Below are 27,630 nucleotides of genomic sequence, written 5' to 3' on the forward strand. Positions count from 1 at the left end.
TACAAAATAATTCCAGTGAATGATGCTAGAAATATTTGAGATGGAAGTTTTATCCTAAAATTTAAATTGTTCTGAGAATTCACTTTAGTGCCTAATAAGGAATATTTCTTTGCTTAACACATTTGGTATCCCACTTACATTAGTGGTTAGTTTTAACCTTTCATTGAAGACGTTCTTTACAAGATTGAAAAATAAACTTAAAGAAAAAATTATTTTGTCTAGAGGAAAATTTCCATTAAAGATATGGAAATGTCATTTGATGTATTAACATTTCTTCAACTTTGTGTTATGGGAAGTATGAATAATCATCAAAGGGTAATGATTCTGCCAGAATAGACAGATAATGTAAATGATGTGTTTAGATTTTGTCTGATATTATGTATTGGGCTGAATAAAAAGACTTCTTTGAATCTGTAAGGTATTTTCCAGACCTCATCTTAGGATTTGAGGGAAAAGTTGTTGAATCATTCTCTGAAAATAAAGACTGATTGTTTGACTTAGGAAATGAATAAAATCATAAATGTGTGCATATCGCCACCAAGTGGTAGATAAAAGCATTGTTTGCCTAAGTTGCTAAGATGTAGCTACTGGAGAAGGCAGTGGCACTCCACTCCAGTACTCTTGCCTGGAAAATCCCATGGACGGAGGAGCCTGGAAGGCTGCTGTCCATGGGGTCGCTAAGGGTGGGACATGACTGAGCGACTTCACTTTCACTTTTCACTTTCATGCACTGGAGAAGGAAATGGTAACCCACTCCAGTGTTCTTGCCTGGAGAATCCCAGGGACAGGGGAGCCTGGTGGGCTGCTGTCTTTGGGGTCGCACAGAGTTGGACACGACTGAAGCGACTTAGCAGCAGCAGCAGCAGCTACTGGGAAAGATTAGAAAATAAAGGCACATTGTTTCATAAAGTATGCTTTCATAGCAGCTGTTAAACTCTGAAAGCTGACCACTTGATTTCAGACTTTTCACTGATTGGGACATGTTGACCATCTGTCCAAGTTAAAAACATCGATTTACATACTACTGTAAAGGTATATAATTAATTTTTCTTCTGTTAATTAGGTGATATTCTTTCCTTCCCTTCCTTCCTTTAATTTCTTTTCATTTGTCTGTAATTTTTAAATTGATGATTATCTTCTGTTTGATTATTATATTACTGCAGAAGTCTCTGAAGATGAAGATTTGATTCATTAGCTGATTTTTTTAGGTGGTGGCAATATTGGAATGTTTAAAATACGATTTCATCATCACATGGTAGAAATAATCTTAATGTTTATATTGGATTTGCTATTTTCTTGCATCACAGCTTTTTTTAAATTTTTTAAATTAGTTGTAGAGTTGATATAAAACTAAGGCTAGTTTAGAGACAGTTGAAGGCTTCATTTTTCTTAGATTTATTACATGACTGGAAAGCACTTTCAGTATAGAACCTTAGTCAGTGTTTTAAGTGATAAAGAATTTCTTGACAGTCTTTCTGATTTTATGCCCTGTTGGTTTCATACCACTTTATCGCAGTACTTTTGAGAAAACCAGCACTACTGAGTCTTCTGGGCTTTCCTCGTGGCTCAGCTGGTAAAGAATCCGCCTGCAATGCGTGAGACCTGGGTTCGATTCCTGGGTTGGAAAGATCCCCTGGAGAAGGGAACAGCTACCCACTCCAGTATTCTGGCCTGGAGAATTCTGTGCACCGTATAGTCTATGGGGTCGCACAAGTCAGACATGACTGAGCGACTTTCATTTTCTTTTTCACTTTCACTGAGTCTTTAACAGTTTAGACCTCTTTCCAGATGTGAAATAAAAGTATCTTTTGTGATAACTTGTTGGGATTTGATTACTATATTTGGTACACTATACTAAAACACAGCAAGTTTTATAGCTTGTATACCAGTTTACTAAGGAGACCTATTATTTGTCAGTGTTCAATAAAATACTAATAGGAGATAAGTTTTCCAAAATTGAGGCCTTCTCTGCTTCCTAATAGTGTGCCAGCGAGGAATTTGAGTCTGTGCCATGGTAAGTATTGGGTAGTTCCCAGCATTAGAGGCCAGAGAGATCCCTGGTATAGACTTGAATGAGCAAATTCCAGAACTTGCCCGGCTAATCTAGGCATCCCTCCAGATTTGGAGTGACCTGGAGCTGAGCCCAGTGCCTCTGCTGTGACCTCTGTACTCATGGCAACAAGGAGTGTTATACAGGCAAAAAAGCCACTCTGATTCCCTTCTCTTGGCTTAGAAAAGTATGAGAAGACCCTCAGAAGGTTTTTCTCCTCACTCAGCCTGACCCTTTCAGCCTACTAGGTCTACTTTCCAATTATTCCTGGTTTCATATCCTATTGTTCTCCTCTGGACTCCAGCCACACTGGTCTGTTGTTTCTCTGCTGTCTATGTTAGTCCTCCCTACTTCAGAGCTTTTGTGCTTGCTGTTCCCTCTTCTGAAATGCTCTTCCCCAGATACCCAGGGCCATAGGTCCTAACTCAAGGTCACTTTCTTTAAGAAATTTTCCTTGGCCACTCTGGTAGCCACTTACATTTTTAAGTACCCCTTCCTTTCTTTATTTTCCCCCTCACCAGCTAAAGTATATATTTTATTTTAGTCATCTACATTTTTAAAATTGTCTATCTTATTAAAGTATGAGTTCCCTTAGGGAAAGGATTTTTGTTTAACTACTAATATTTTTCCAGTGCCTGATACAGACTAGGAATATAGTAAATTTTTGTGAATTAGTGAAAATTAAAAACACCCAGCTCACTTCTTATAAATTGTGTGTAGATTGCCTCTTAAGTAGTAGTCTTTGGTAGAGTTGAGCAAAATGTGGATGCCATTGTTTATTTTGATTCAATTCAGTCAGTATTATAGTAGGTGCTGAGGGGGGAGCAAACAAGTAGATACTCTGCTACTTTTAGGATGGACCGAGAACAAAATCCAGCATGGTGGTATCTGTGTGTTTCTGTGCATGCACACGTGTGTGTGTATGTGTGATATACATGGATACACTTCTTTTTTTTAAAAGTCTGTACATTGTTGGCCTAAAAAGTGGTAAAAAAGAATAATAAATTAGCTGCTAAATTTTAGAATCAGGAATTTTATATAAAACTTGGTTTTAGGTGACTACTGGAAAATTGGAGGATGTGACCAACACGCGACCTCCATGCCCTCAGTTCAGCCATGTGGGAATGCTTGCAGTTCTCAGTTGTTTCCTTGCCATCAGAGCCACACACTAGTGGGTGATGATCTTTGCAGTTAAGCTTTTTTTTTTTCCTTACAGTGAACTTAAAAGAATTAAGATAGAAATTTCTATGCTTATAACTATATAAAAAGTAGGAATTGCCTTGAAGGTTTTGTGTTTTAATAAAGAAGGGAAGGAACATACATCTTTGGACAATTAAAGAATATTTCTACTTATTTATTGTACACCCTGTCCACTCACTCAAATTACTTACCTGGCCACTATTTGAGTTTACTTGGCTATTATCTGAGTAGGTATTTGAGTTTTCAGGCCCCTTGATGAGACATGACATATTAATAAATGTTTTAAAGTGTGTATAAGTCAATGTGTGTAATCAAGCGAAGGAGTTACCCCCTATATAAGGACTGGATTCATGGTCTTCTGAATTAGGTAAAATGTGGAGCTTGAGCTAGACTTCAAAATAATCTAACTGCTAAGAGAAAATTATAAGGAAGTTATTCTAGGTGGGAAGAATTTGTGAGGGCAGGTTATTGACATCTAACAAAACAAATCTGTTGGTTGTCTTTGAGTTAAAGGGACATAATATATTGTTCTTTGATCCACATGCAGCAGGTGTTTAGGTGATAAGATACATAGTAAACATGATCCATTTTGCCTTTAATTCTTTTACTTGTATTAATATTTTTCAAGTGTCTACTTTGGGCACTGTTCTGTTTTCCAGATTAGTTACCAAATGAAGTTAGGAGTGATATCCATACCAAGAATGTCATTAATTAACAGTACATCATTTTGAGTAGACCTTAACCATTAATTGCAGATTCTGTGGTGTTGTACCTTATTTTTGTATATGTTGGAGTACATTGGATTTGCTGAAGTGCAGGTGTTCAAAACTCTGAGCTGTGTGAAAATTTATGTTACCTGCTCTGAAAGTGTCTAGGCTAAGTGAATGCATAGTGTCAATATAGATGAACCTTAACTGGAACAAATGGAAGTATTGATTTCTGCGCTGTGGGTATGGTTATTTGCATTACAAAAGGCTTCACCAAAATGTTTCTTTAGAAACTAACTTGATATAGTTCAACATGATTTTGTATTCATATGTTCAAGAAAAGGAAGTGCTTTCTTGAGTGTAATTGCGTTGTGTTTCCTCCCCTCTGTTTTAGGTTTTTTTGCCCTCCTCCTTGTGTATATCTTATGGGCAGTGGATGGAAGAAAAAAAAAGAACAAATGGAACGCGATGGTTGTTCAGAACAGGAATCTCAACCATGTGCTTTTATTGGAATAGGAAATAGTGACCAAGAAATGCAGCAACTGAACTTGGAAGGAAAGGTAAGTTTACATGGTTCCCTGTAAAGAGCACCATGATACCATAATGTAGTTTTCTTATTTTTGTAGTGGTGATTTTTTTTTTTTTCATTTTATGGTTACTGGTAGCATTCTTGAATATATAAATCAGAACTGGAATAACCTCTAATAGCTGAGATCTAGTCATGACTCGTGAAGCTTGAGTTTTGACATTTAAAGGTGGCGCACAGAAAGCTTCCTCAGCTTGCCAGCAGTTTTAGCAGGCTGCGAATCATATTTCTACTGGGGGCCAATAGTAAATTTAGGAGGCTAATTGCCCATCCTTGTAAGGGCATGATATTCAAATAACAATGAAAATACATAGTTCACTAATGCCTTACTCTGCTCATTTAATCTTGGTCTTTTACTGGAAGCAAAGTATTAAATAAGTTGGTAATATCATAAATGTTTTATTTAGCTTCAGTGTGCAAAAGCACTGTCTTGTGTAGACAGGAACACTGTGAATAGCTTTCGTCAAACTTTAAGGGATTTTCTTTGATTACTTTGCTAAGGAATGCAGTTTATGAGTTAGTTTTACTAATTGTATTTTATGAATTTAGAAAGCAGTTATCTCAGTCTGTACCTTTAGTACTCAAAAATAATTCTTTATTGACTTAGCATCAACTTGTTTTCTCTTGCTATTAAAATTGAAAAATGGATATTTCTGATCTCAATGACCACATGAATGTCTTTTAAAATACTGCATAAATAGCTGTTTTCTCACTCAGTAACTATTTGTTGAATGCCTTAGTGTTTGCTGTATTGTAGTTGACACTAGGGATGGGAATTGGAGGGCAAGGTTGAGGGTGGTAAACTAGGAGATTTGTACTCTCATTTAATTTTTTTAGTGATGTTACAGATAATGAGTCATTTTACAGATAATGAACACTGAGAATAAAGAGCCTTAATATCAGTCTCCTTCAAATTTGAGTGTGTTTCTGTCATTTATATTCTTATAATTGTTATCATTAAGGGTTGTCAACTATGTATTTTAAGTTAGGTTTGAGAGAATTTACTACTGTAAAGACTGTTTCATTTTAAAATAGAGCAATATAAAATATATCTGAGTTATAACTCTTGAGCCACAGTTAAAGATATATTTGAGTAGTTGGTTGAACAAAGAGGCTTTGGTCACATCTCATGTATTTTTGTTATGTATGTCTCCAAGCTGTACACCTAGACATTTATAATTGTAATTGATAATTAGATAGGTAGTGAGAAGCCCATCCGTTTCATAGGTGACACAGTGGTCAAGAATCTGCCTGCCAATGCAAGAGACATGAGAGATGTGGATTCAACCCCTGGGTTTGGAAGATCCCCTGGAGAAGGAAATGGCAGCCCACTCCAGTATTCTTGCCTGGGAAATCCCATGGACAGAGGGGCCTGGCAGGCTACAGTCCATGGGATTGCAAAGGAATTGGACATGACTTAGCAACTAAACAACAGCAATTGAACTTTATTGCTAGCTTTAACTGCTTCCAGCAATTCTGAGGGCAGTAATACCAAACAGCATGCCCACTTGCTTTCTGAGCATCGTGGCTTAGTACATCTTTCATCAACTTCTGCCATTGTATCATTTCCCCAGGCCCTAGAAATTTGCAGAAAATAATACCTGAGAGCTTGAGTATTAACTAGTACTTAAAACACTTAATTACAGGGAAGTACAGTGTCTCTAAGCCAAAATTATGTGTTAATATTTAGTTTTAATGAAAAATGCTATTAGAGGAGTCTATAGAGAATAAGACTGGTTGAGAGTCAGCAGAAGGCATTCCAGGCAGAAGGAACAATATAATCGTATGCTTGGACCATCAAGATACAAGGACGAGGTCAGTTTGGTTCCAGGTAGGCAAAGATGGACCAAGCAGTGAGATGGATGCCGAGCTTCAGAAAGTGGCACTTTACTCCTGTCTTACTTAACAACCATTCATTTAAGGTAATATTGTTTTCTTTCAATAGCATGTTCATTGAATGGTACGATTAGTCATTATTGGGAAAGGAGGGATTTTATTTTGCATTATTGGGATTTATTTTGCATGTTGCATTCTTATTTTAATAGTACAACCAAGCTCTAGTATAGGCAGCCCTTATTTTTATTATGGTCATGGTATTTGACTATATAGTTATATTTTGGATCTGATGTTTTTAAAATAATTTGTTAAATATTCTCAGTTTTTGTTTTATATAGTTGAAGCTAGATAAGCTGTGCAACATGAATTTTTACCCTAATTAGTACTTAAATTTTTATTTTTAAGAATTACATGCCCTATACCTCTGTTGCTAGTATTGTTTTGTTTCTATAATTCAAATTCTACAATTCAGTTATGTCTATAGACTTTTGTAGCATTATATTTTGTATTTCTTTTTCATTTCAAGGCAAATGTTTTTATTGTCTGAAGGTCTTGATAATTCTGTAAATAGATGTAGAGCTATATAAAACAATAAAGATTATTTTTTTTAAAGTCTTTTTGAGAGAGGGAAACAGAATACAGTGTTGGTATTGTAGACTGAGTAAGGAAGACTTTGTACTTTGTTTTCAGAGATCAATTTCAGTACTTTTTACAGTTGGTTTTATCAGCTGTTAAGTGGAATTACTGCCTTAAGTCTGATCAAACTTAGCCATAGCCTTACTGAGTTATTTGTACATAGCTGACAGGGTTTTGATGCTATTAAGACTTATCCTTTTCTTTCACAGAACTATTGCACAGCCAAAACATTATATATATCTGATTCAGACAAGAGAAAGCACTTCATGCTGTCTGTAAAGATGTTCTATGGCAACAGTGATGACATTGGTGTGTTCCTAAGCAAGCGGATAAAAGTCATCTCCAAACCTTCCAAAAAGAAGCAGTCACTGAAAAATGCTGACCGTGTGTATACATGTTTTCTTTTTTTCCCCTGAACTCCCAATATGAATTAATAAGACTAATTCAACTATTTTTTAAATTAAAATTTTCTTTTCAGTAGCCAGTTCATTCTTATAAAGTATTTTTTTGGTCTTCACTTTATCTGAAACAGTCATATTCAGTTTTTGCGGCTGCTTTGTTGTCTTTTTTCTCTAATTAAACATGGGCAATACCTGGTGTACCAAAGTGGTTCTTAACCAGAATTGCTTCCTCACTGCTCCCCAGAGGCATTAGGAGAAATGGGAGTTTCCTTTTGCTGTCAGTGACTGGAGGGAGTAGTGTTAGCACTGAGTGTCTAAATATCCTGCAGTGTGCAAGATGGGTCCTATTCCATAAGAATTGATTCACTCAGAGTATCAGAACACCTCTTCGAGAAGCACTGTTTTATCAATTGAACTTTGGAAGGCCATCATGAAAACCTAACAAAAATTTAATATGGTTGTCTTTCAGACTGCTGTCTCTGTACATTTTTAGACTTTCACCGGTAAAGGCTGTTTGAATTATACATTTCAACTTTTATACCCGTTTTTCTTTTTTTCTTTTGACTTTTTATTATGAAAACTTCCAAACTTACATGAAAGGGTTAGTGTTGATATAAGGTGACCAACCACCAGACTTCAACAGATTTTACCAATTCTACTTTATCATTTCTGTCACCACCAACTCTTCTTCCTCCTCCATTGCTGGAATTTTTTAACGTAAATCTTAGACATCCTGTCCTTTCGATCATTTCTGTAGTAGTGACTCTTAACAGAAATTTTTCCTTTTAAACGTCTCCATACCCAACAAAAGTTGATGATAGTTCATGAATGCCACCTACTGGCCAGTCCATGTGCAGATTGGTCATACTGTCTCAAAATATCTTCTTACAGTTGTGCTTTTGTTGTTCTGTTGTCTTCAGTAGTTGGCTTGTTCAAACTTGGATCCAAACAGGGTTCATATATTTTAACCTGTAATAGTTTCTGTTCTTTCTACTAGCCTTTTTTTTCTTTCTGTGTTATTTGTTTGTTGAAATTGGTTGATTTTTCCTATGGAATTTCCATATTCTGAATCTGACTGATTCGTGTTTCCTCTGTCTCTCATATCTCCTATAAACTGTTGATTAGACCTAAAGACCTTCATTTTAGAATTAGCTGGTTCTGCATATGTTCATTTCTCTCAGATCAGAAGTCTTATTGTCTGGTTATCCCACTTGTCACACGAAGACTGGTTATAGTAAGTAGAGTTGTTAGTCTAATCCAACAGTTACAAAATTCCTCAGGAAACTTTAACCAAATGATTTTAGTAGTCCTTCATCATGGTTGCAAAATAGTGGCATTTCTAATTCTTTTATTCTTAACTTTTGCATTTGTTAGCTGTTTGCTTTAAATGTAGTCTATGAAGAAAAGGCAGGATAAGAGCTTGTCTACTAATTTGCAGATAATAGTTTCATTCTTTGAAGGCGGAAGTTTTAGGATTTTGGTTAATTTGCTTGTTTTTACTTTGTTTTCTGTTTTTTTAATGAACTTATGCGATGTTATATAATGGGTGGTTTTTAGTCTGCTTTAGTCATTATCATCATTGTTATGGAAATTTCAAACCTACTAAAGTAGAGTTGCATAATAACATGAAACCTCTTGTGTTTATCCTCCAACTTTTCATCAGTGATCGGAACTTCAGACCAGTCTTGATTCATCTTGATCTGTAACCCTACTCCACCCACACTTTTCTCTGCCTTCATTTTAGTTTGATACAAATCCAAGATGTTGTATCACCTATAACTGTTTCTATGCCTCTCAGAAAGATAGTGTGTCTTTGTATTCTAATACAATTATAATAACCATGATCATACAAAAACAAACATAAAACAACTACAAAAAGAAATAATGTCTTAGTATCATTAAATACCTAGTCAGTGCTCAAATTGAAAATTGTCTAAAATGTGTGTAGGGGTTGGGGGTGTTGGTTAGCCATTGGTTTGAATCAAAATTCAAATATGATTCACCAGATATTATATATTGTGTTGACATATCATTGAATTTTCTTTTTAAATTTGTGGATTTTTCTCTTCATCTTTCTCTCTCTCATATTTATTTATTCAAGAGGCTAAGTCAATTGACTATGAGAGATTTTCACATACTGGATTTCAATAATTGTATTCCCTTGGTGTAGTTTAATGTATTTTCAGTAAATTGGTAGTGTCAAAGAGAAACAAAACTGGACATTAAAGGCGGTAAAAGCACATTTTATTCACTACATTTGCGATAGGGAAAAGAGCTTTCAGTATAGAGCTAAGCTCAATTACAAATACAACAAGGACAAGTGGAATTTATAGTCAAGGAGCAGAGTTGAACATTGTCAGTAGGTGGAAAGTTACTAAGAGGAGACATCGAGGGTGTGGGTATTCTTGACGAGAATTTTTATAAAGATAGGCCAAGTTGATCAGATGGACTTTCTGGGTGGCTCAGAGGATAAGAATCCATCTGCCAGTGCAGGAGACACAGGTTTGATTCCTGGGTCAGGAAGATCCCCTGGAGAGGAAATGGCAACCCACTCCAGTATTCTTGCCTGGGAAATCCCATGAACAGAAGAGCCTGGAGGGCTATATAATCCATGGGACCACAAAAGAGTTGCACACAACTTAGTGATTTAACAAGAACAAGATGATTAGATATAAAGGTGGAGGGAAAAAACTTGATCAGATATCAAGGATGGAAGGATGACTTAGCAGGATTCTTGGCAATAACTGGGCTAGCTAGGCCAATATTGGGACCCAAGGAAGAGTTTCCATGGGTAAAGGGCTCAGAGGAACCTGTCTGAAGTTTGGTTTAGGAGAGAGTCTTTGTCAGTAGTTAATTTAGAAACTTGATCAGATTTCAGTTTGTTCTTTGTTGCTGGAGGGCAAGCCTGCTTCACAATGATATAGCGTTCTTACATCAGTTCAGTTCAGTCGCTCAGTCGTGTCTGACTCTTTGCGACCCCATGGACTGTAGCACGCCAGGCCTCCCTGTCCATCACCAACTCCCAAAGTTTACTCAAACTCATGTCCATTGAGTCAGTGATGCCATCCAACCACCTCATCCTCTGTCATCCCCTTCTCCTCCCGCCGTCAGTCTTTCCCAGCATCAGGGTCTTTTCCAGTGAGTCAGTTCTTTTCACATCAGGTGGCCAAAATATTGGAGTTTCAACTTCAGCATCAGTCCTTCCAATGGATATTCAGAACTGATTTCCTTTAGGATTGACTGGTTGGATCTCCTTGCAGTCCAAGGGACTCTCAAGAGTCTTCTCCAACACCACAGTTCAAAAGCATCAATTCTTTGGTGCTCAGGTTTCTTTATAGTCCAGCTCTCACATCCATACATGACTACTGGAAAAACCATAGCTTTGACTAGACAGACCTTTGTTGGCAAAGTAATGTCTCTGCTTTTGAATATGCCATCTAGGTTGGTCATAACTTTTCTTCAAAGGAGTAGGTGTCTTTAAATTTCATGGCTGCAGTCACCATCTGCAGTGATTTTGGAGCCCAGAAAAAAAAAGGCTGCCACCGTTTCCACTGTTTCTCCATCTGTTTGCCATGAAGTGATAGGACCGGATGCCATGATCTTAATTTTTCTACAGTTTGTTGTGATCCACACCGTCAAAGGCTTTGTCATAGTCAGTAAAGAAGAAATAGATGTTTTTCTGGAACTCTCTTGCTTTTTCAATGATCTAGTGGATGTTAGCAATTTGATCTCTGGTTGTTCTGCCTTTTCTAAAACCAGCTTGTACATCTGGAATTTCACGGTTCACGTATTGCTGAAGCCTGGCTTAGAGCATTTTGAGCATTACTTTACTTGTGTGTGAGATGAGTGCAATTGTGTGGTAGTTTGAGCATTCTTTGGCATTGCCTTTCTTTGGGATTGGAATGAAAACTGATCTCTTCCAGTCCTGTGGCCACTGCTGCCTTTTCCAAATTTGCTGGCATATTGAGTGCAGCACTTTCACAGCATCATCTTTTAGGATTTGAAATAGCTCAACTAGAATTCCATCACCTCCACTAGCTTTGTTCGTAGGGATGCTTTCTAAGGCCCACTTGACTTCATAGTCCAGGATGTCTGGCTCTAGGTGAGTGGTCACACCATCGTGATTATCAAGGTCGTGAAGATCTTTTTTGTGTAGTTATTCTGTGTATTCTTGCATCAGGAGGCATTTAATGCCATGTATTTATGTTGTTTCCAATTCAGTTGTGCAGCACAGTCAGGTAGCTAAAGAATCTGCTTGCCAGTGCGGGAGATGCAAGAGACTCGGGTTCGATTCCTGGATTAGGAAGATTCCCCTGGAGAAGGAAATGGCAACCCCAGTCCAGTATTTTTGCCTGAAGAATCCCTGGGACAGAGAAAGCCTGGCAGGCTATAGTCCATGGGGTCGCAAAGAGTCAGACACGATTGAGCATGCACAGATGTCTTAAGCCAATTCAAATTATAGGATTTTATTTAAAGTCTTTAATTTTGTATTTCTGCTGATTCTTGAGTTTTTTGATGGCAGAGAACGTATTTCATTTACAGAGTATTTTTCCTGCTTATATAGATGTGGTTGGTTTTTCAAGAAATTTTACATAATGCTATACTTTAAGGTATTTAGAAGGAAGCAAAATCTCTAAAGCCACAGTATTCAGAGGCAATTGCCATCATCTTTGGTAAACAACCTTCTAGACCCCTATCTTTGAATATATTCCATGGGATTATATATGAGCACGTGGAGACATATGTTATCACATAAAAATGTGTATGTTTACCTAATGAAACCACAGTGTAGTCTGCTTTGCATTCATTGATATATCAGGGAGATATTTTCTCATCAGTGCATTTAAATACACATTATTCAATTAGGTCAATGATATTATGTTTTATTTAATCAATTTCCTATTGACGCCTATTATTTTAAAAGTAACTTCCTTTTAAAAAACAACACTATGTTAAATATACAGCACTTGTTTAAAAATCATTTTTATGGGCATATTATATATCTGTAGCTTAACATTATTAATAAAAGAGTTACCCTGACTTCTGGGGGAGTATTATCTATATTTTCTTGGAGGGTTTGAAATAAGTGTTAGCAGAATCCATTAATTATTATAGTAAAGAATAGTCATAACTTACCAGGTACTGGTCCCTTCTTGCTCTTTACTGTTACCCCACCCCCACCCCACCAATCACATAAATAGCTGTTTTTTCTTTGCAGTCTGCATTGCCTCAGGAACAAAGGTGGCTCTGTTTAATAGACTCCGATCCCAGACAGTTAGCACCAGATACTTGCATGTAGAAGGTGGTAATTTCCATGCCAGTTCTCAGCAGTGGGGAGCATTTTACATTCATCTCTGTGAGTATAAAAATATGCATTTGGTTTTTTTAGTGTGAAATTAAATTTCTTTAAATAATAAGACTTACAGATATATTTAGTTTTGCCATTTTTATAAGCAGATTAATAAATTTTAAAGATGATAATTTGATCTCTGTTTCCATCGCACTGCAGTGGATGATGATGAATCAGAAGGAGAAGAATTCACAGTCCGCGATGGATACATCCATTATGGACAAACAGTCAAACTTGTGTGTTCAGTTACTGGCATGGCACTCCCAAGATTGGTATGGCTTTAATCACCTCATGACTGTTTATAATAAATTTTGACAGCTTTCCCCTTTTTTGGGTAGTTTATCTGGACGATAGAGGGCACTCAAAGTTACATTATGATTTATTTTCTTAACTAATGTAGGTTCATTAGTCATTCTTTGTGGTGCTTGCTGCATCCTGCCACAGCCCAAGTTTTCAAAAGCATAGAAACTGTAAATTTCTTTAAAAATATAAGCATAGTTTTTTTTAGTTTACTCTTCTGCAAAAAGAGACAGTGTTTGGGCTTTTTGAAGTAGTAAAAAACTGCTTTTCTTAGCAGAATGAAGCAAAAGCCTCTTATACATTCTGCATCATATTCCCCCTTGTTTTCTGAAACAACACAATTTAGTTGTATTAAAGATGGAAGGAGTTTATGAGTAAGTTCAATTCAAGGTCAGCTTGGGGGAGGGGTTGAGCAAATGGAAGAACTTTAGTATTACTTTCCTGAATATGCTTTGTATCTCTTTGATGAAATATTTCATTGGCTGATATTTTCTGATATTATCTATAATTATCTAAGTTAATGCATCAGCTTGTGGTTTTTGTTGTATTTTTCTGTATTGTGGTTGTACAAGGTGATTTTATTTCCCATTTCAACTTAAAGTCAAAATATGTGAAACATAGTAATATAAATTTACAAAACCTTGAATCTAAGATAGATTATAAAAGGGAGAAAGGTAGGGAAAGAAGGGTGCATAAATTAGGAAGACACAAACCAAAAAACAGACTGAATAAATTTTACTAAAGTTCTCTTCTTATTCTGTGTCACTATATTCCAAGGATAATGTTTATTTGCTTTGGCATTAAATGCTTGTACTTTGGAGGCACAATTCAGAGGCTTATGTCTCTGACCAGCAACAACTTATATATAAGCCACTGAAAAGACTGACTCAAATCTAAAAATGGTGTTTTCACTTAGTTTCATGTAAAGTACCAGTCTACCTTGCTTGAAAGTCATCTTTAATTGAATATTTTTACATTCAAAACTGTGTGGCTCTCATTATAAAAATGTTGAAATAAAAAAACCTGATTCAGAGAATGCCTTAGGAAAAGTTGCAGTACCATTGTTAACACTGTTAACAGTAAATACTTCTTTCTAGAGATCATGTGACTGAAGCATTAGTTTCTTCAGAATCATAGCTAGGCTTTATTATGGTCTATACTACTTCCTGCCTTCCTTTCCATCCACTTACATACAGTTTTCAATGAAAACATGTTTTTCAGAGGAAGCATTCTATAGTTTTCATATGCTTTTAAGAAGGATAACACTGCCTTAATATCTAAAGTTTGCATTTTATGTGTCCTAGAATATTAGCCTTATTAGAGATCCTTGCTTGAAGAACACTATCCCCCCCAAGACCAATTTCAGTGGGATGAAGGTCTTAGTGAGAAATCCTGGTTTGGGTACTTTGAGAACAGGCACAATCTATGTAGCCAACTAATAAGAAACACCGGTTAGCATTTGTCTCACATCCTCAAGTCTGTCAGATACCCCAGAAATTTGGGACATCCATCTGTTAGATAAACTAATCAGCAGCATAAATTTAGCCTGGGCATTTACAAGGTATAGTGCTAAGAGTATGAATAAGGTATGTTTTCTGTCCTTAAGGGCTGCAGCCCAGTTACCTAAGAAGTACAGTAAACACTGTACCAGTAACGTACAGAGCCAGCATAGAGGAGAGAGAGCTGGTGGGAGGAACTCCTGGTGTTAGAATTCATCACTTTCTCATCACACATAGCTAATTATAACATTCACACTACCTGGCTTCTCAGATTTCTTTCCTCTTCTTAATAGTTAGAAATTATCACAGCAAGTTTTTGATACCAAATAGTAGGGGGCATCTTTGGTTTGTTTATTGGGGAGACCTGGTCACTCAGCAGTGTCTATGTCCAGAGAGCTCTTGTGAGAAATAAAATTGAACCAAACATGACCCATGTTCTCAATATGATTAAGTAGTGGAGAAACAGTAGGTTATAGGAATAAAGCTGTTATAGGCAGATCTTGATTCTTATGTGGTGAAGTCATAAGTGAGTGTGGTCGACTTATAGGAAGTTTTAGGCTTACTTCATTCAAAATTCACTATTTCTCTAAAATTCAAGCATTGTTAAATTTAAACACAGTTTTAAGGCTAGAGTTGAATGGAAACATTTTACTTGAGTTTATTAGTCTCACAGAATATATTGGAAAATGTAATTGCTAAAAGTGTACTATCTCCCTTTAAACTCGAAAATTAGTGGTGATATAAGTAGAGTGACAAATATTCAGATATTACTTGAGTGACAAGTATTCAGATAATACTTTGCTCCACAATGGACATTCTTAATAACTCACAGAATTTTGAAGGGTTAAATGAATTGATATTTGTAAAAGTGCTCAGAACAGTGCTATAAATATTATGCAGTACTATTGGGTTTTTATTACTTGATTCACACACCTAACTTATATTCCATGATCATTTTTTTTTCACCTAAGCCACAACTATTAAAAACCAACATTCTTCATATTTACGTATTTTTAGCTCTGTAGAAACAGAAACTGGGTGTGGAACGTTTCAGGCTGACAGAATGAGAGCAGAAGAACTTAGGACAGAAATGTGTGAGGACTAGCAAGGAAGCCATTGTAGCAAGAGCTGAGGGAGCAGTGGAGAGGGCAGGTGCCAGGAAATGATGCTGCAGAGTAAGCCATGGGCAGCATCTTGTCAAATCCCTCTCTCTGTCTAGGGCAAAACTTTCTGTTACCTATGTACAGTAGGAGGCCACTGGAGGCTCTCAAACAGAGAATGATGGCTGGTTTATGTTTGGAAGAATAATTCTGGCTGCTTTGTGAATAAGAGCACAGGGAGATATAGCGGTGGAAGCAAAGAGAAAGATGACTTGGCTTATGTCATAATTCAGGCAAGAAGCTGATGATGATACCTTAGACCAAGATGGTACTGGTAAGGGGATGAAAGGTCACTGATTTATTTGAAAGTAGACCTAACAGAATTTGTTGACAGATGGTGTGTAAGAGAAAGTAAGGAGTCAAAGATGACTCCATGGTTTTAGGATTGAGTGAACATGGTGTCATTTATTGAGCTTAGGAAGAAATAAAAAATTATATTTTTGATTGAGATGGCTATTAATAGACATTTTAAGTGGAACTGTTGAATAGGTAGTTAAATATACAAGTTGAGTGCTTGAGAAAGGCTATGACTGGATAAAAATTTAGGAATTGCCAGCCTCTAAAGCTTAGACGGTAAAGAATCTGCCTGCAATGAAGGAGACCCAGGTTCGATCCCTGGATTGAAAAGATCCTCTGGAGAAGGGAAGGGCAGTCTACTCCAATATTCCTGCCTGGAGAATCCCATGGACAGAGGAGCCTCGGGCCACAGTTCATGGGGTTGCAAAGAGTCGGACACGACTGAGTGACTAACACTACTACTGCTAACCTCTAAAGAGAATAGAAGGTCTGTAGAGTATGGGAGGAGGGAAAGAGATCTGGGGACTCAGCTCTGGAGCACTGAAGGCAGTTAGAGCAGGTGTATTTCCAAAGGAAGAATGTGTGGGTCAGATGCTTCTGAGAAAGCTAAGGTGAGGACAGAGAGGTGCTCATGGGATTCATCTGTCTTGAAGTCCTTAAGGACCTCACCAAGAGCAAGTTTGAAACACAAAGTTGGAGAGATTTCAGGAGATGAGATGGTGAGGAAGAGGAGTTTTGCTATAAAGGGGAACAGAGAAATGGGGCGGTAAGAGGGAAGGAGAAAAAGGGGTTTCTTCTTTTTTTTAATGTCAGTGACTGGAGACTTTGTTTATTGATTTGCCATACCACTTGGTATGCAGGATCTTAGCTCCCCAACCAGGGATAGAACCCATGCCTCCTGCTTTGGGAGCATGGAGTCTTAACCACTAGACCACCAGGGAAGTCCCAAGGAAGGGGTTTCTTTATTTCTGATTTAAAGATGAGAAGTAGTTCCAACATGTTTGTATGCTGTTGAGAGTAATCTTCACAGTCCTCAAGCACTTAGTGATTACCTTCCATGTGATAGGTAACACTGAAGGTTTGAGTAGTAGTATCTTTCAGATATCCTATGTGTTTTGTGGAATATTTATAGTGTAAGGTCATATTATATAATGGAAAGAGTTCAAGCTGGGCAGGCAGCCAGCCTTGGAATCATACTTTGGTTCTTCAGCTACTGACCGGGTGAATTTGTGGAGCTTAACCTGACCTCTGAGCCTGTTTCCTAATCTGCAGAATGATGCCTATTTTATGTTAAAACAAAGCAACAGCATGTAAGTGTGATAATGGACTTAGGTACTAACTAGCATACCCATAGTGACCTTTAGAGATAATTTTCCCTTTGATGTTGGAATGTTTGTCATTGTGTGTTTTTGGAGAGGCCATCTGAACTTGCTACTCAAAATACAATTCATAGACCAGCAGGATGAACATCAGCTGGAAATTAGCCAGAAGTGCAAAATATCAGGCCCTCTCTATGATTTGCAGGCTCAGAACAGATATATGTGTAACAGGAACCCCATATGATTTGTACGGATGTCAAAGTTTGAAAAGCACAGATTTAGAAAGCAAGTGCCTGCCTGCCCTATTGTTTTTAGGAGTTGGTGGGAGAAGGTAACATCTCTGCATTCTTAACATGCTTGCAATTTAAAAGTATTTTTATGCCTAACTTTATTGTTTGTAAATGGTGTTATGTATGTAGATATGTGACAGGTATCTGTGATGTATTATTTCATAGTAGATTCTTGCCGTGGACTCTTAACAGTGTAGGAAATGAAGACTCTCCATATGTGATGACCTTTCCTTTTTTAATTGTTGAAATGCAGATAATTAGGAAGGTTGATAAGCAGACCGCGTTACTGGATGCCGATGATCCTGTGTCACAGCTCCACAAATGTGCGTTTTACCTTAAGGATACAGAAAGAATGTACTTGTGCCTTTCTCAAGAAAGAATAATCCAGTTTCAGGTATGTTTCTAAATTGCTGGTAAAATCTAAAATGTGCAAACTGTTAGGTTAGCAGCATTCAGAAACATGAAACTTTTGTTTAAAAAATGTTAATAGTATCCAAATACATGAATCTGTGTTCAGGTATTTATCCCGATTTCAAGGGTCCTTAGCCCACATGTTCTTCAGACATGGTAGTCATTCTACCTCAAAGAACTCAAAACTCTGAGAATGTTCTAAGAGAAACAGTTAACATCTAATTCTGAGGGATGAAAAGTTCTTCAGATTATCCAAAAGTAGATGTTGGGTGTTCAGAGAGTCACCTGAAATATGTGCAGATAACACTGTATATAGTGGTGCATGCATATTTTGGAGGAGGGTTTCATAATTCTCATCAGATTTATATTGGGGTCTTCTAAGATGGTAATAATGACATGTTAAAAGCTAATTAGTCAAAATCTAATTTTTAACTATGTCAGAAGACCTTCATGAGGACATTTATGACATGAACAAATGATTTAGTAGAATAGTTACACTTCCACATGAAACTCATTTGTGGACATCTGGAGACTTTTTCCAGAGAGATGGCCACGCACAGCTGGTCTCCTCAGCCCAGCACTGATGGTCTGGCCTAGGTGTTTTGAGGTAGGGATAGGGGATTGCTGTTCATATCTTGGTTCCTTCCTGCTGAAAGTGCAGAAGTTTCTATAGTTCTCTAAGGAGGAGGGAACTTCCACTCTCCCTTTCTCTTGTTGTTGTTGTTTAGTCACTCAGCCGTTTTCGACTCTTTGTGACCCCATGGGCATAGCCTGCCAGGCTCTTCTGTCCATGACATTTCCCAGGCAAGAATACTGGAGTGGGTTGCCATTTCCTTCTCCAGGGGATCTTCCAAGCCCAGGGATTAAACCATGTCTCCTGCATTGGCAGGTGGAGTCTACACCATTGAGCCACCAGGGAAGCCCTCCTCTCTCTCAGGGATCTCTGAAGCATTTTAAGCAGCTAATTATATCACATATACTGATCTTTTGTAATTTTACTTAAATGGTTATTCTGAAAGGTATTATTAATTTTTTGTATGTCACAAAGTAGTTCATATTAAAATAAAACTAGCCTTATGTGAGGTTTCCATATTAATATTCTATTTTTAATTAGGGGTTGGAAAAGTATGGTGCCTGGGAAGTTTGTAAATTTGTACTAAATTCTCTTCATGAGTGTTACTTTGTTAAAATTGTCTTATAATACCGCAATGTATATAATTTATAACCATTCTTTTTTTCTAAGGCCACTCCATGCCCAAAAGAACCAAATAAAGAGATGATAAATGATGGAGCTTCCTGGACAATCATTAGTACGGATAAGGCAGAGTATACATTTTATGAGGGGATGGGCCCTGTCCTTGCCCCAGTCACACCTGTGCCTGTCGTAGAAAGTCTTCAGGTGAGACCTCTTACAAGTTGATTTCAGCTTTTTGCAACTGTTCATCTATGACATGGAGTAATTTTACTTCACAATAAATTTGATTTTTCTTCAAATCCTGTGCTTTGGAGGGTTTTTTACACAGTGAAGAAGAAGAAAATCAGAGGAGCACACATAATTTTAGCAAGAAAATTTAAATGTAAATCAGCTTGTATATCGAGTTTTAGTTCACTTTGTCTTTATAATCATGTTATTTAAAGGAAGTATTTTAATTGTCTTTTTTTTTTTGCACATGATAGTTGAGTGAAAAACTCATCTGTATACGTTAGTGAAAAATGAAAAGTTTCCTCAACGTTGTTTTGATTTTCTGTGAATTGCAGTTGAATGGCGGTGGGGACGTAGCAATGCTTGAACTTACAGGACAGAATTTCACTCCAAATTTACGAGTGTGGTTTGGGGATGTAGAAGCTGAAACTATGTACAGGTACTTAATACAATTTTTTACATTATCCAGAGTTTTTGATGGGGGTGGGTATGTGAGACTCTTTCCCAAGAGTCCTGTATTAAGAGGTTGATTGTCCTGTATTAAGCAACCTTGTTTTTAAGTTTCATTTATAAAATTTGCCATGCTTTTAAGTGATTTCTATTTCCTCCTCAGATGTGGAGAGAGTATGCTCTGTGTTGTCCCAGACATTTCTGCATTCCGAGAAGGCTGGAGATGGGTCCGGCAGCCAGTCCAGGTTCCAGTAACTTTGGTCCGTAATGATGGAATCATTTATTCCACCAGCCTTACCTTTACCTATACCCCAGAACCAGGGCCACGGCCACACTGCAGTGCAGCGGGAGCAATCCTTCGAGCCAACTCAAGCCAAGTGCCCCCTAATGAATCAAACACAAACAGCGAGGGAAGTTACACAAACGTCAGCACAAATTCAACCAGTGTCACATCGTCTACAGCAACAGTTGTGTCCTAACTACCGTCTTTTTGCTAGGACTTACACTGACTTGAGTGCGGCAAAATGTTGACAAAAAAAAGAAAAAAATGAACAATCTTTTGTGGTTTCTTGGGAAAACTTTTCATACCAGGTTATACTATTCAAAAACCCCATTACCTGCAAGTGCTGATTTGAAGTGCAGAAGCCACAGTAAAACAAAACAAACAAACAAAAAACATCTAAATGTACAAACTTCTGGAAATCTATTTTTTTCAGCCGTTATTTTTGTTTGGTTGGTTTTTGTTTGATTTTGTTTAAATGGGCGAGAAATAGAGATGTGGCTGGAGTAAAAGTTAATCAAAGTGAAGTCGCTCAGTCATGTCCGACTCTTTGCGACCCCATGGACTGTAGCCTACCAGGCTCCTCTGGCCATGGGATTTTCCAGGCAATAGTACTGGAGTGGATTGTCATTTCCTTCTCCAGGGGATCTTCCCGACCCAGGGATCGAACCCTGGTCTCCCGCATTGTAAACAGACGCTTTATACCGTCTGAGCCACCAGGGAAGTCCTCAAAAAAAATGTTAATCAAACTAGAAGACAAAAATCTAACATAGTTTTTATGGACCAAGGAACTTGTATAAGCTTTAGTAAAAGGTACATTTTCACCATACCTTTTTTATATCACATATATAATACACCTTTGTTACCAAATAGGTTGTTCTCCTCCCCACCCACTTTGAGCTTTTGCTCTTAAGTACATTCAGGTTCCAAGCCTGACCATGCTTGTTTAATCTAATTACCATACTCTTCCAGGTCTTTTCTGGTCCAAGGCTGGAACTGTTCTTTTTATTTTATTATTTTTTTAAAAGCTGAAGTCTTATGACTTTTCTTGAATGGAAGGTGTTTTGATTTCAGCAAGTCAAATCTTGTAAAGGCCTGCATTCATATTTCTTTTAAGATTATATGAAGTCTGTGCAAAAGCTTTAAAAAAAAAATGCCTCTGCCTTGCCTGCAATACATTCAATGTACTTAGTCTCTATTCTCAAATACCGTTGATAGTTATTTCTCTGTGTTACTTTTTTTTTTTAATGTATTTATAGTGGTAATCTAAGAGGTTCTAACATTTACCTGAAATTAAATGTGGCCATTTAGTCATTAATGAGTTAATGGCATGGAACATGTTGGTTTTTACAGTGTTCCCTCCCCTTTTCCTGTGCAGAAATGTATCTACTCAGTCAACATTTGTTCAGGTTTCCTCCCCCTCCTTATCTTGTACATAACTTGTATTATGTGTAAGTTAAACATTTTATTTTGAACTTGGAATATTCCCAGTGATTTCATTCAGCAGGGTGTTTTTCTGCCTTGTTGGCATATGATAACAAAAAAGTATCATGCTAAGTATTTGCTACCAGTTGGTAGATGGTGCCCTTATTGTATAATGAGGAAAAAAATCTCAGCAAAAGCATGGTTTTATTTACTTTTTTTTGGTGGGGGGGCGGGGGTAGCCTAGGTCAAAACATCACTGTAACCTTGAAACAGGATGCTCTTACTAGATGACCAACTAAAATAGCTGGAAGACAATACTTTAGAAATGGATAGTTGTAAGATTATAAAAATGCAAAAAATCCCTTTTTTTTGTCTTCTCCCCAACACTGAGTGTCTTCGCAAATGTCACCCACTCAGAAAACATTTCCTCTCCATTTAAGATTTGGTTGCATTCCGGGTTGTGTGCTCCCTATCTGTGCTGGACTCACCTCTTTTACATTGGTTTTGTTCCTGCACTTTGGTTATACCTTTGTTTGGTTTCTTAGAAATTGCAGCAGACTCATTGGGCTACATTTAGTACAGGATCTATGTGTGTAATGTTACAGGACGTGGTCTAGTAATACAATCATCTTTCTTCGAGTAAAAACTACCTCTAGATTGTGGTAAGCTTTTACTGTCCCATGAAACAGAAGCCACAAGTACCTTAAGGATGCAAAACTGTAACTTCCTGCATATCTTTCCGTACAGAAATTGTCTTTTTGGTGTCCTGGGCTATTTTGAAAAGTTTCCACCTGTAGGCTTTTTAAAACATCATCATTAGTAGCTTCCCCGCATTCCCACCCCACAGCTTTGATAAATCTTCATTACTCAGTCTTTTGCTCAGACTATGCCATTGTAAATATAGTTCCTAACATCTTGAAGTCGCTTTTTCCTCAGTTTTCAAGGGCGAAGTCATTTGTAAAACACGTAGTTAAAGTTGTTGTGGTCTTTTCTTGACTGAAAGCCTTTTTAATTAATACCGGCTGCATTATGCTGTATACAGCCCGTCTCTCTTTAAGTCTGCTCCCGTCACTAGCTTCTCTTGTAAGCTAACCCTGCCTCGTACTTCAAATCTGTTTCAGTGACCAAGGGCAGAATTCTTTGTGGCCTTATCTTTCTTTGTTTTAACTGTTTACTGGCTTTTTCTTGCAAACTTGCTTATTTCTGAGTAGTATTTATTCTGCTCTCTGTTGAGTCTGGAAGTAGCCTTCACACAGTGCTTTTTGTTCAGAGCGCAGAAATGTTTTCAGTGCTGCTGAAATGGGCCACAGGTTTCCTCCACTTCCCAAGTTTGTTAGTTAGTTACCAGTTTATATTAAATTAACTGATAACAAATAAGATGCTTTTGAAGCACAAACTATTCCTACCCAGCATTGCAACTCAAATATTTTTTTTCAAGTTTATGACTTCATTAAAATGAACTTTTGCTTTTTTACTGTTTAAGTCTAATTTTGGCTCTGTTTATTTTAATAAGATAATTGAAATATTAGACTGTAAACCCTTTTCGTTGTTGGTTCTTTTTTTGAGATTTAAGAGTATACTCCTACAGGCCCCCACCCCACCCCCTGCCACTGCTTTATGCCATTCTACATACCACAGACTGAAATGATTTGTCTGTTATGGCTTATCATTTATCTGTAGTTCTTTTGTCAGCTGCTTAAAAATTTTTTTGTGAATTGATTTTCAGTGTATAATTTACAGGAGCCTCGTCCTCCAGTTATAGTATTGTAGAACGTGGCCCTTCCTCCAATTGTGGCATTATTAGAGATGCTGATCATTTTCCCTCATAAAGGCTCTCAGAATGGTAACCACTTCAGTTAAAGTATAGTACGTTGAAGTTTTTTTTTTTTAAGTCATGTATTAGAAGTATATCCTATGCTTTTATGATTCTATGCAGTTTCTGAAAATATGCATAGAAGCTGCCTCTTATCTAATATATTGTTTTAATTGATTACATAGATTGAGAAGGCAAACAAAAAGCTATAAATATAAAATGCCCTGTTTATTTTGAATGGTTTCAGAGTTGAACACTAGTATAATCTGCTGCTGACTTTTCTTAAACCACGACAAGTAAAGATACCCGTATGTGCATATTAACTGGTAAAATATTTGTCACTCTTACTGCACAGACTTATTTGCGATAATAACTGGTTAGTTTTTTTTTTTTTTTTAACGAAACTAGTACTGTCTGTGCCCTCACAGGAAATTGTCAACAGTTTTTAAGAACTAAACTATTCATGTTTAATCAGATAATCCATGCGGGGTTGGGGGTGGTGGGGTTCTTTTTTGAATCAAAATGTTATTCAATTATTAACTAAGTTACTTACTTTTGATTTCAAAAGCAGCTGTGTTTCTGATGAATACTGAACAAATGTGTGTAATTTTCTGTGCCAGACTTTTGACTTTGTTTTCAAGCACTGTAATGTGGGATGGATGGTTAGAAACAATAATATATTAGGGTTTCTATTTAACCCTTTCAGGACTGAACTGTATTTCCTTTTATTAATTTTTCCCTGTGTTGTGATAAATGTTTGCCAGCATTCAGTACTGTGTTGGTCCAGATGTAGGTTTATGCTCATTTTTAGCTTATTTCTTGTACCTTGCAGCATGCTCTACGCATTCAGTCCTTAAGGGGTTTATTTTACAAACTGTGCGCCTGTAAGGTTTATTAGCAATAAGATAGAAAATTGAGCAAGTTTATACCATAATTTTGTAGAAAAAAGAATCTGCTCAGTTCCATATTTCATCCATGAGAAACCTGCAATATGGGCAGTTTCAAGAAATAAATAAAAAGGAAATGTAAACCATTGTAAAAGTGTTCTGTTGGACGTGCCTGATACATGTATTATCATCATTGATTTCAGAATACTTAAAAGTTTGTTTATAGTTTTACCTTGCTGTCTAAGCTTCATCACATCAAAGTAACAACTGTACTGATTTTATTTTTCTTTTTTTCATTTTTAACTAGATAGTGCTTTAAAAAGAAAGGTTTTTTTTTGAGAGGGTTTGTTTTTTTAATCCTTGTAAATGGGGAAATAGACTTTGGACAACTCGAGTTGTCTCCTAATTCAGGAACATTTTGAACTAATCTCAACATGATTGACGAGCATTATTTAATGACAGCTTGCTTTTCCAGTATGAAGTTATCATTTGGGCCTGGTGTGTGAAAGAACATAGAATGGTTTGTGCTTTTTGTTGGGGGCTCTTCAGTAGGCTTTCAGAGAAAGCATACTTTGTTTAATGGTGGTTTAGTCGCTAAGTTGTGGCCAACTCTTGTGACCCCATGGCCTGTAGTCTCCTCTGTCATGGGATTCTCTGGGCAAGAATACTGGAGTGGGTTGCCATTTCCTTCTTCAGGGGATCTTCCCGACCTAGGAATCGAACCTGGGTCTCCTGCATTGCAAGCAGATTCTTTACCAACCGAGCTATGAGGGAAGCCCACTTTGTTCAATAGGGAAACAGTAAAGGGGGAGCTTGTTACGTATTTTTTAAATCATAGCAAGTTTATTCATCTGACATCCCCTAAAGGAAAAAAACGTAAGCCAGGTTATCAGGATTTTGCTAAAGACATCTTCTGAAAATGCTGCTGCTGCTCCTGCTGCTGCTAAGTCGCTTCAGTCGTGTCCAACTCTGTGCAACCCCATAGACGGCAGCCCACCAGGCTCCTCTGTCCCTGGGATTCTCCAGGCAAGAACACTGGAGTGGGTTGGCATTTCCTTCTCCAGTGCATCAAAGTGAAAAGTGAAAGTGAAGTCTCTCAGTCGCTGCAGTCCCATGGACTGCAGCCTACCAGACTCCTCCGTCCATGGGATTTTCTAGGCAAGAGTACTGGAGTGGGGTGCTATTGCCTTCTCTGCTTCTGAAAATAGTGATTGTTAAATAAGTAATTTAGTTGGGGTTTGAATGGTGAGACTTTCAATGGCTAAGATTGGTAATGGCTTCCTTTAAAAAATAATTTATTATTCTTTTAACAGTAGGTCTTGTTGGTTATCTGTTTTAAATATAGCAGTGTGTATGTGTCAGTTCCAGACTCTCATCTCTAGATTAAGTAATAGCTCCTTTAGAATTTAGATGGGAATAATACAATATATAAAGAGTATGTGATCACTTTCTAAGCAACCTAATGAAAGACCCATTCAGTGTATATGTATATATTTTTTGTCCTTGGATCCCTAAATGGTTGCCAGTTTAGAAGATACAGAGGGCAAGCTACATCAGATGCTAGTGGTGAAGGATCCCAGTAGTAAGTCCTCTTCCCAAAGAAAAATCTTTTTCCCAAGTTTAGTGCTAGACAACAATGAGGGCAACGATTAAGTTGACGTATATAAGGTACAAATGAGGTGATTAATTTTGACCTATGGTCAGACCCTAAAGCTTTAGGCTGGGAGATAGAACACACAGCCCTGGAGAGAACCTGCAAGACTGGACAGTTACTCGCAGTTCTGTGTGTTAAGGATAAAGTTGTCTGTGTGCCTGGCGTGCAGGTGTTCAACAAATAGTTTAAGGTGTTATGCACACATACGTAAGAAGTCGTGACTCCTCTTGGGTTTAAATAAAAGACAGGTGAACATTACCTAATCCAGAAAAGGAACAGGGTTTCAACTCTTAACAAGAAACATTCATGCTGAACTAAGGTTTTTTTCTTTTTAATGGAATTTATAGAATGCTTTGCTTTGGGGGAAGTAGCACTTTATTTATTTATTTTTTTTGGAAGTAGCACTTTAAAATGTGAAATTCCAAAACACATTTTCTAAAAGACAAGTATGAAGTTCAGGTGTGTATTAAGTTCTTTCTGGCATGATCAACCGTAGTCCCTGCTTCTCACCTCCGTGTATTCCACGACCCTGCTCATTGAGTGCAGTCAGCATGCAGGTCGTTCATTTCTGGCACCTTTGCCTGGTGGATCATTTCTGCTGATGCTGAAATCCCAGACTGTTGATCCAGAAACACCACCCGCCCCCGCCCTGTCTTCTTCTATAAGAAAGTAGAGTGTAATGAGGTCATTCCCAGTGGCCTGTTGAGCCAATTTTGACAGCTGTTGTTTTTTCCTGAAACTAAGCTTTCTCCCTGCAAGGATGTTCTCTTTGTCCTCACTCACCACACAACACAAAGTCAGTGATTGTGATTTTCTCCTGCTTCTTAAACCTTCACAGCTAAATTCTTAATTCAGATACTTCGATGTAATAATGAAAAGCTTTGGAAAATAATTGTGACTCAGAAACAATCATTGTGACTTTAATCATTGATTATCCTAGAGAGTAGCTCTAATGGTTGTCAGCTGGTAAGATGCCAAAGGTGCAAATGTGATCTTTGGGAAGAATGTCAGGTGAAGGATAATGGAATGTGCACGTATTTGCTTAGAAGCATGAATATCCATCCCTATTATTTCTGAGTAGTGCTAGAAGTTGGAATTAGTTAAGACACAGCTGCTGCTGCTAAGTCGCTTCAGTCGTGTCCGACTCTGTGCGACCCCATAGACTGCAGCCCACCAGGCTCCCCTGTCCCTGGGATTCTCCAGGCAAGAACACTGGAGTGGGTTGCTATTTCCTTCTCCAAAGACACAGCTAGGAATGTTTAAACAGCCAGTAATGTTCTAGGCGCTGAGCTTTTTCAGGGCATGGCTGTTTTCCTAAAAATTTTCACGAAGGACTTGTCTGTCTGCTTAGGCTCCCATAAGAAAATACTGCATGGCTTAAAACAACAGAAACTTATTTTCTCACATTTCTAAAGGCCAGAAATCTGAGATCAAGGTGCCAACATGGTTAGGCTCTTGTGAGTTCACTTAACTGGTTTGCAGGTGGGGCCACCTTTCGCTATGTGCTTCCAAAGCACAGAGACATCTGTATCTTCTTAAGACCACAGTCCCTTTTTGATTAGGACCCAATCCTTAATTAACTCCTAAAGGTCTGTCTCCGGATACAGTCAGATTGAAAGTTAAGCTTCAACATGAAATTTAGGGGAAAACAATTTA

General features: G+C 37.5%; 1 protein-coding gene across 4 annotated transcripts in view; it reads left to right on the forward strand.

Annotated features, from left to right (window-relative positions):
- RBPJ (recombination signal binding protein for immunoglobulin kappa J region) overlaps positions 1-24,474 on the forward strand; it is a 115,240-nt gene extending 90,766 nt beyond the window's left edge. For 3 of the 4 annotated variants that reach the window (XM_027544211.1, XM_027544213.1, XM_027544214.1), the window contains 8 exons: positions 4,352-4,517; positions 7,225-7,399; positions 12,635-12,772; positions 12,926-13,038; positions 17,885-18,025; positions 19,286-19,441; positions 19,801-19,904; positions 20,079-24,474. In XM_027544211.1, coding sequence (XP_027400012.1) covers positions 4,352-4,517; positions 7,225-7,399; positions 12,635-12,772; positions 12,926-13,038; positions 17,885-18,025; positions 19,286-19,441; positions 19,801-19,904; positions 20,079-20,394 — 1,309 coding nt within the window. In that variant the 3' untranslated portion in view covers positions 20,395-24,474. The remainder of the gene's footprint in view (positions 1-4,351; positions 4,518-7,224; positions 7,400-12,634; positions 12,773-12,925; positions 13,039-17,884; positions 18,026-19,285; positions 19,442-19,800; positions 19,905-20,078) is intronic. The other variant, XM_027544212.1, reaches the window with a different exon arrangement.
- Positions 24,475-27,630: the final 3,156 nt, after the last annotated feature.

This window comes from Bos indicus x Bos taurus, chromosome 6 (assembly GCF_003369695.1).
Source record: "Bos indicus x Bos taurus breed Angus x Brahman F1 hybrid chromosome 6, Bos_hybrid_MaternalHap_v2.0, whole genome shotgun sequence".
Classification (NCBI taxonomy): Eukaryota; Metazoa; Chordata; class Mammalia; order Artiodactyla; family Bovidae; genus Bos; species Bos indicus x Bos taurus.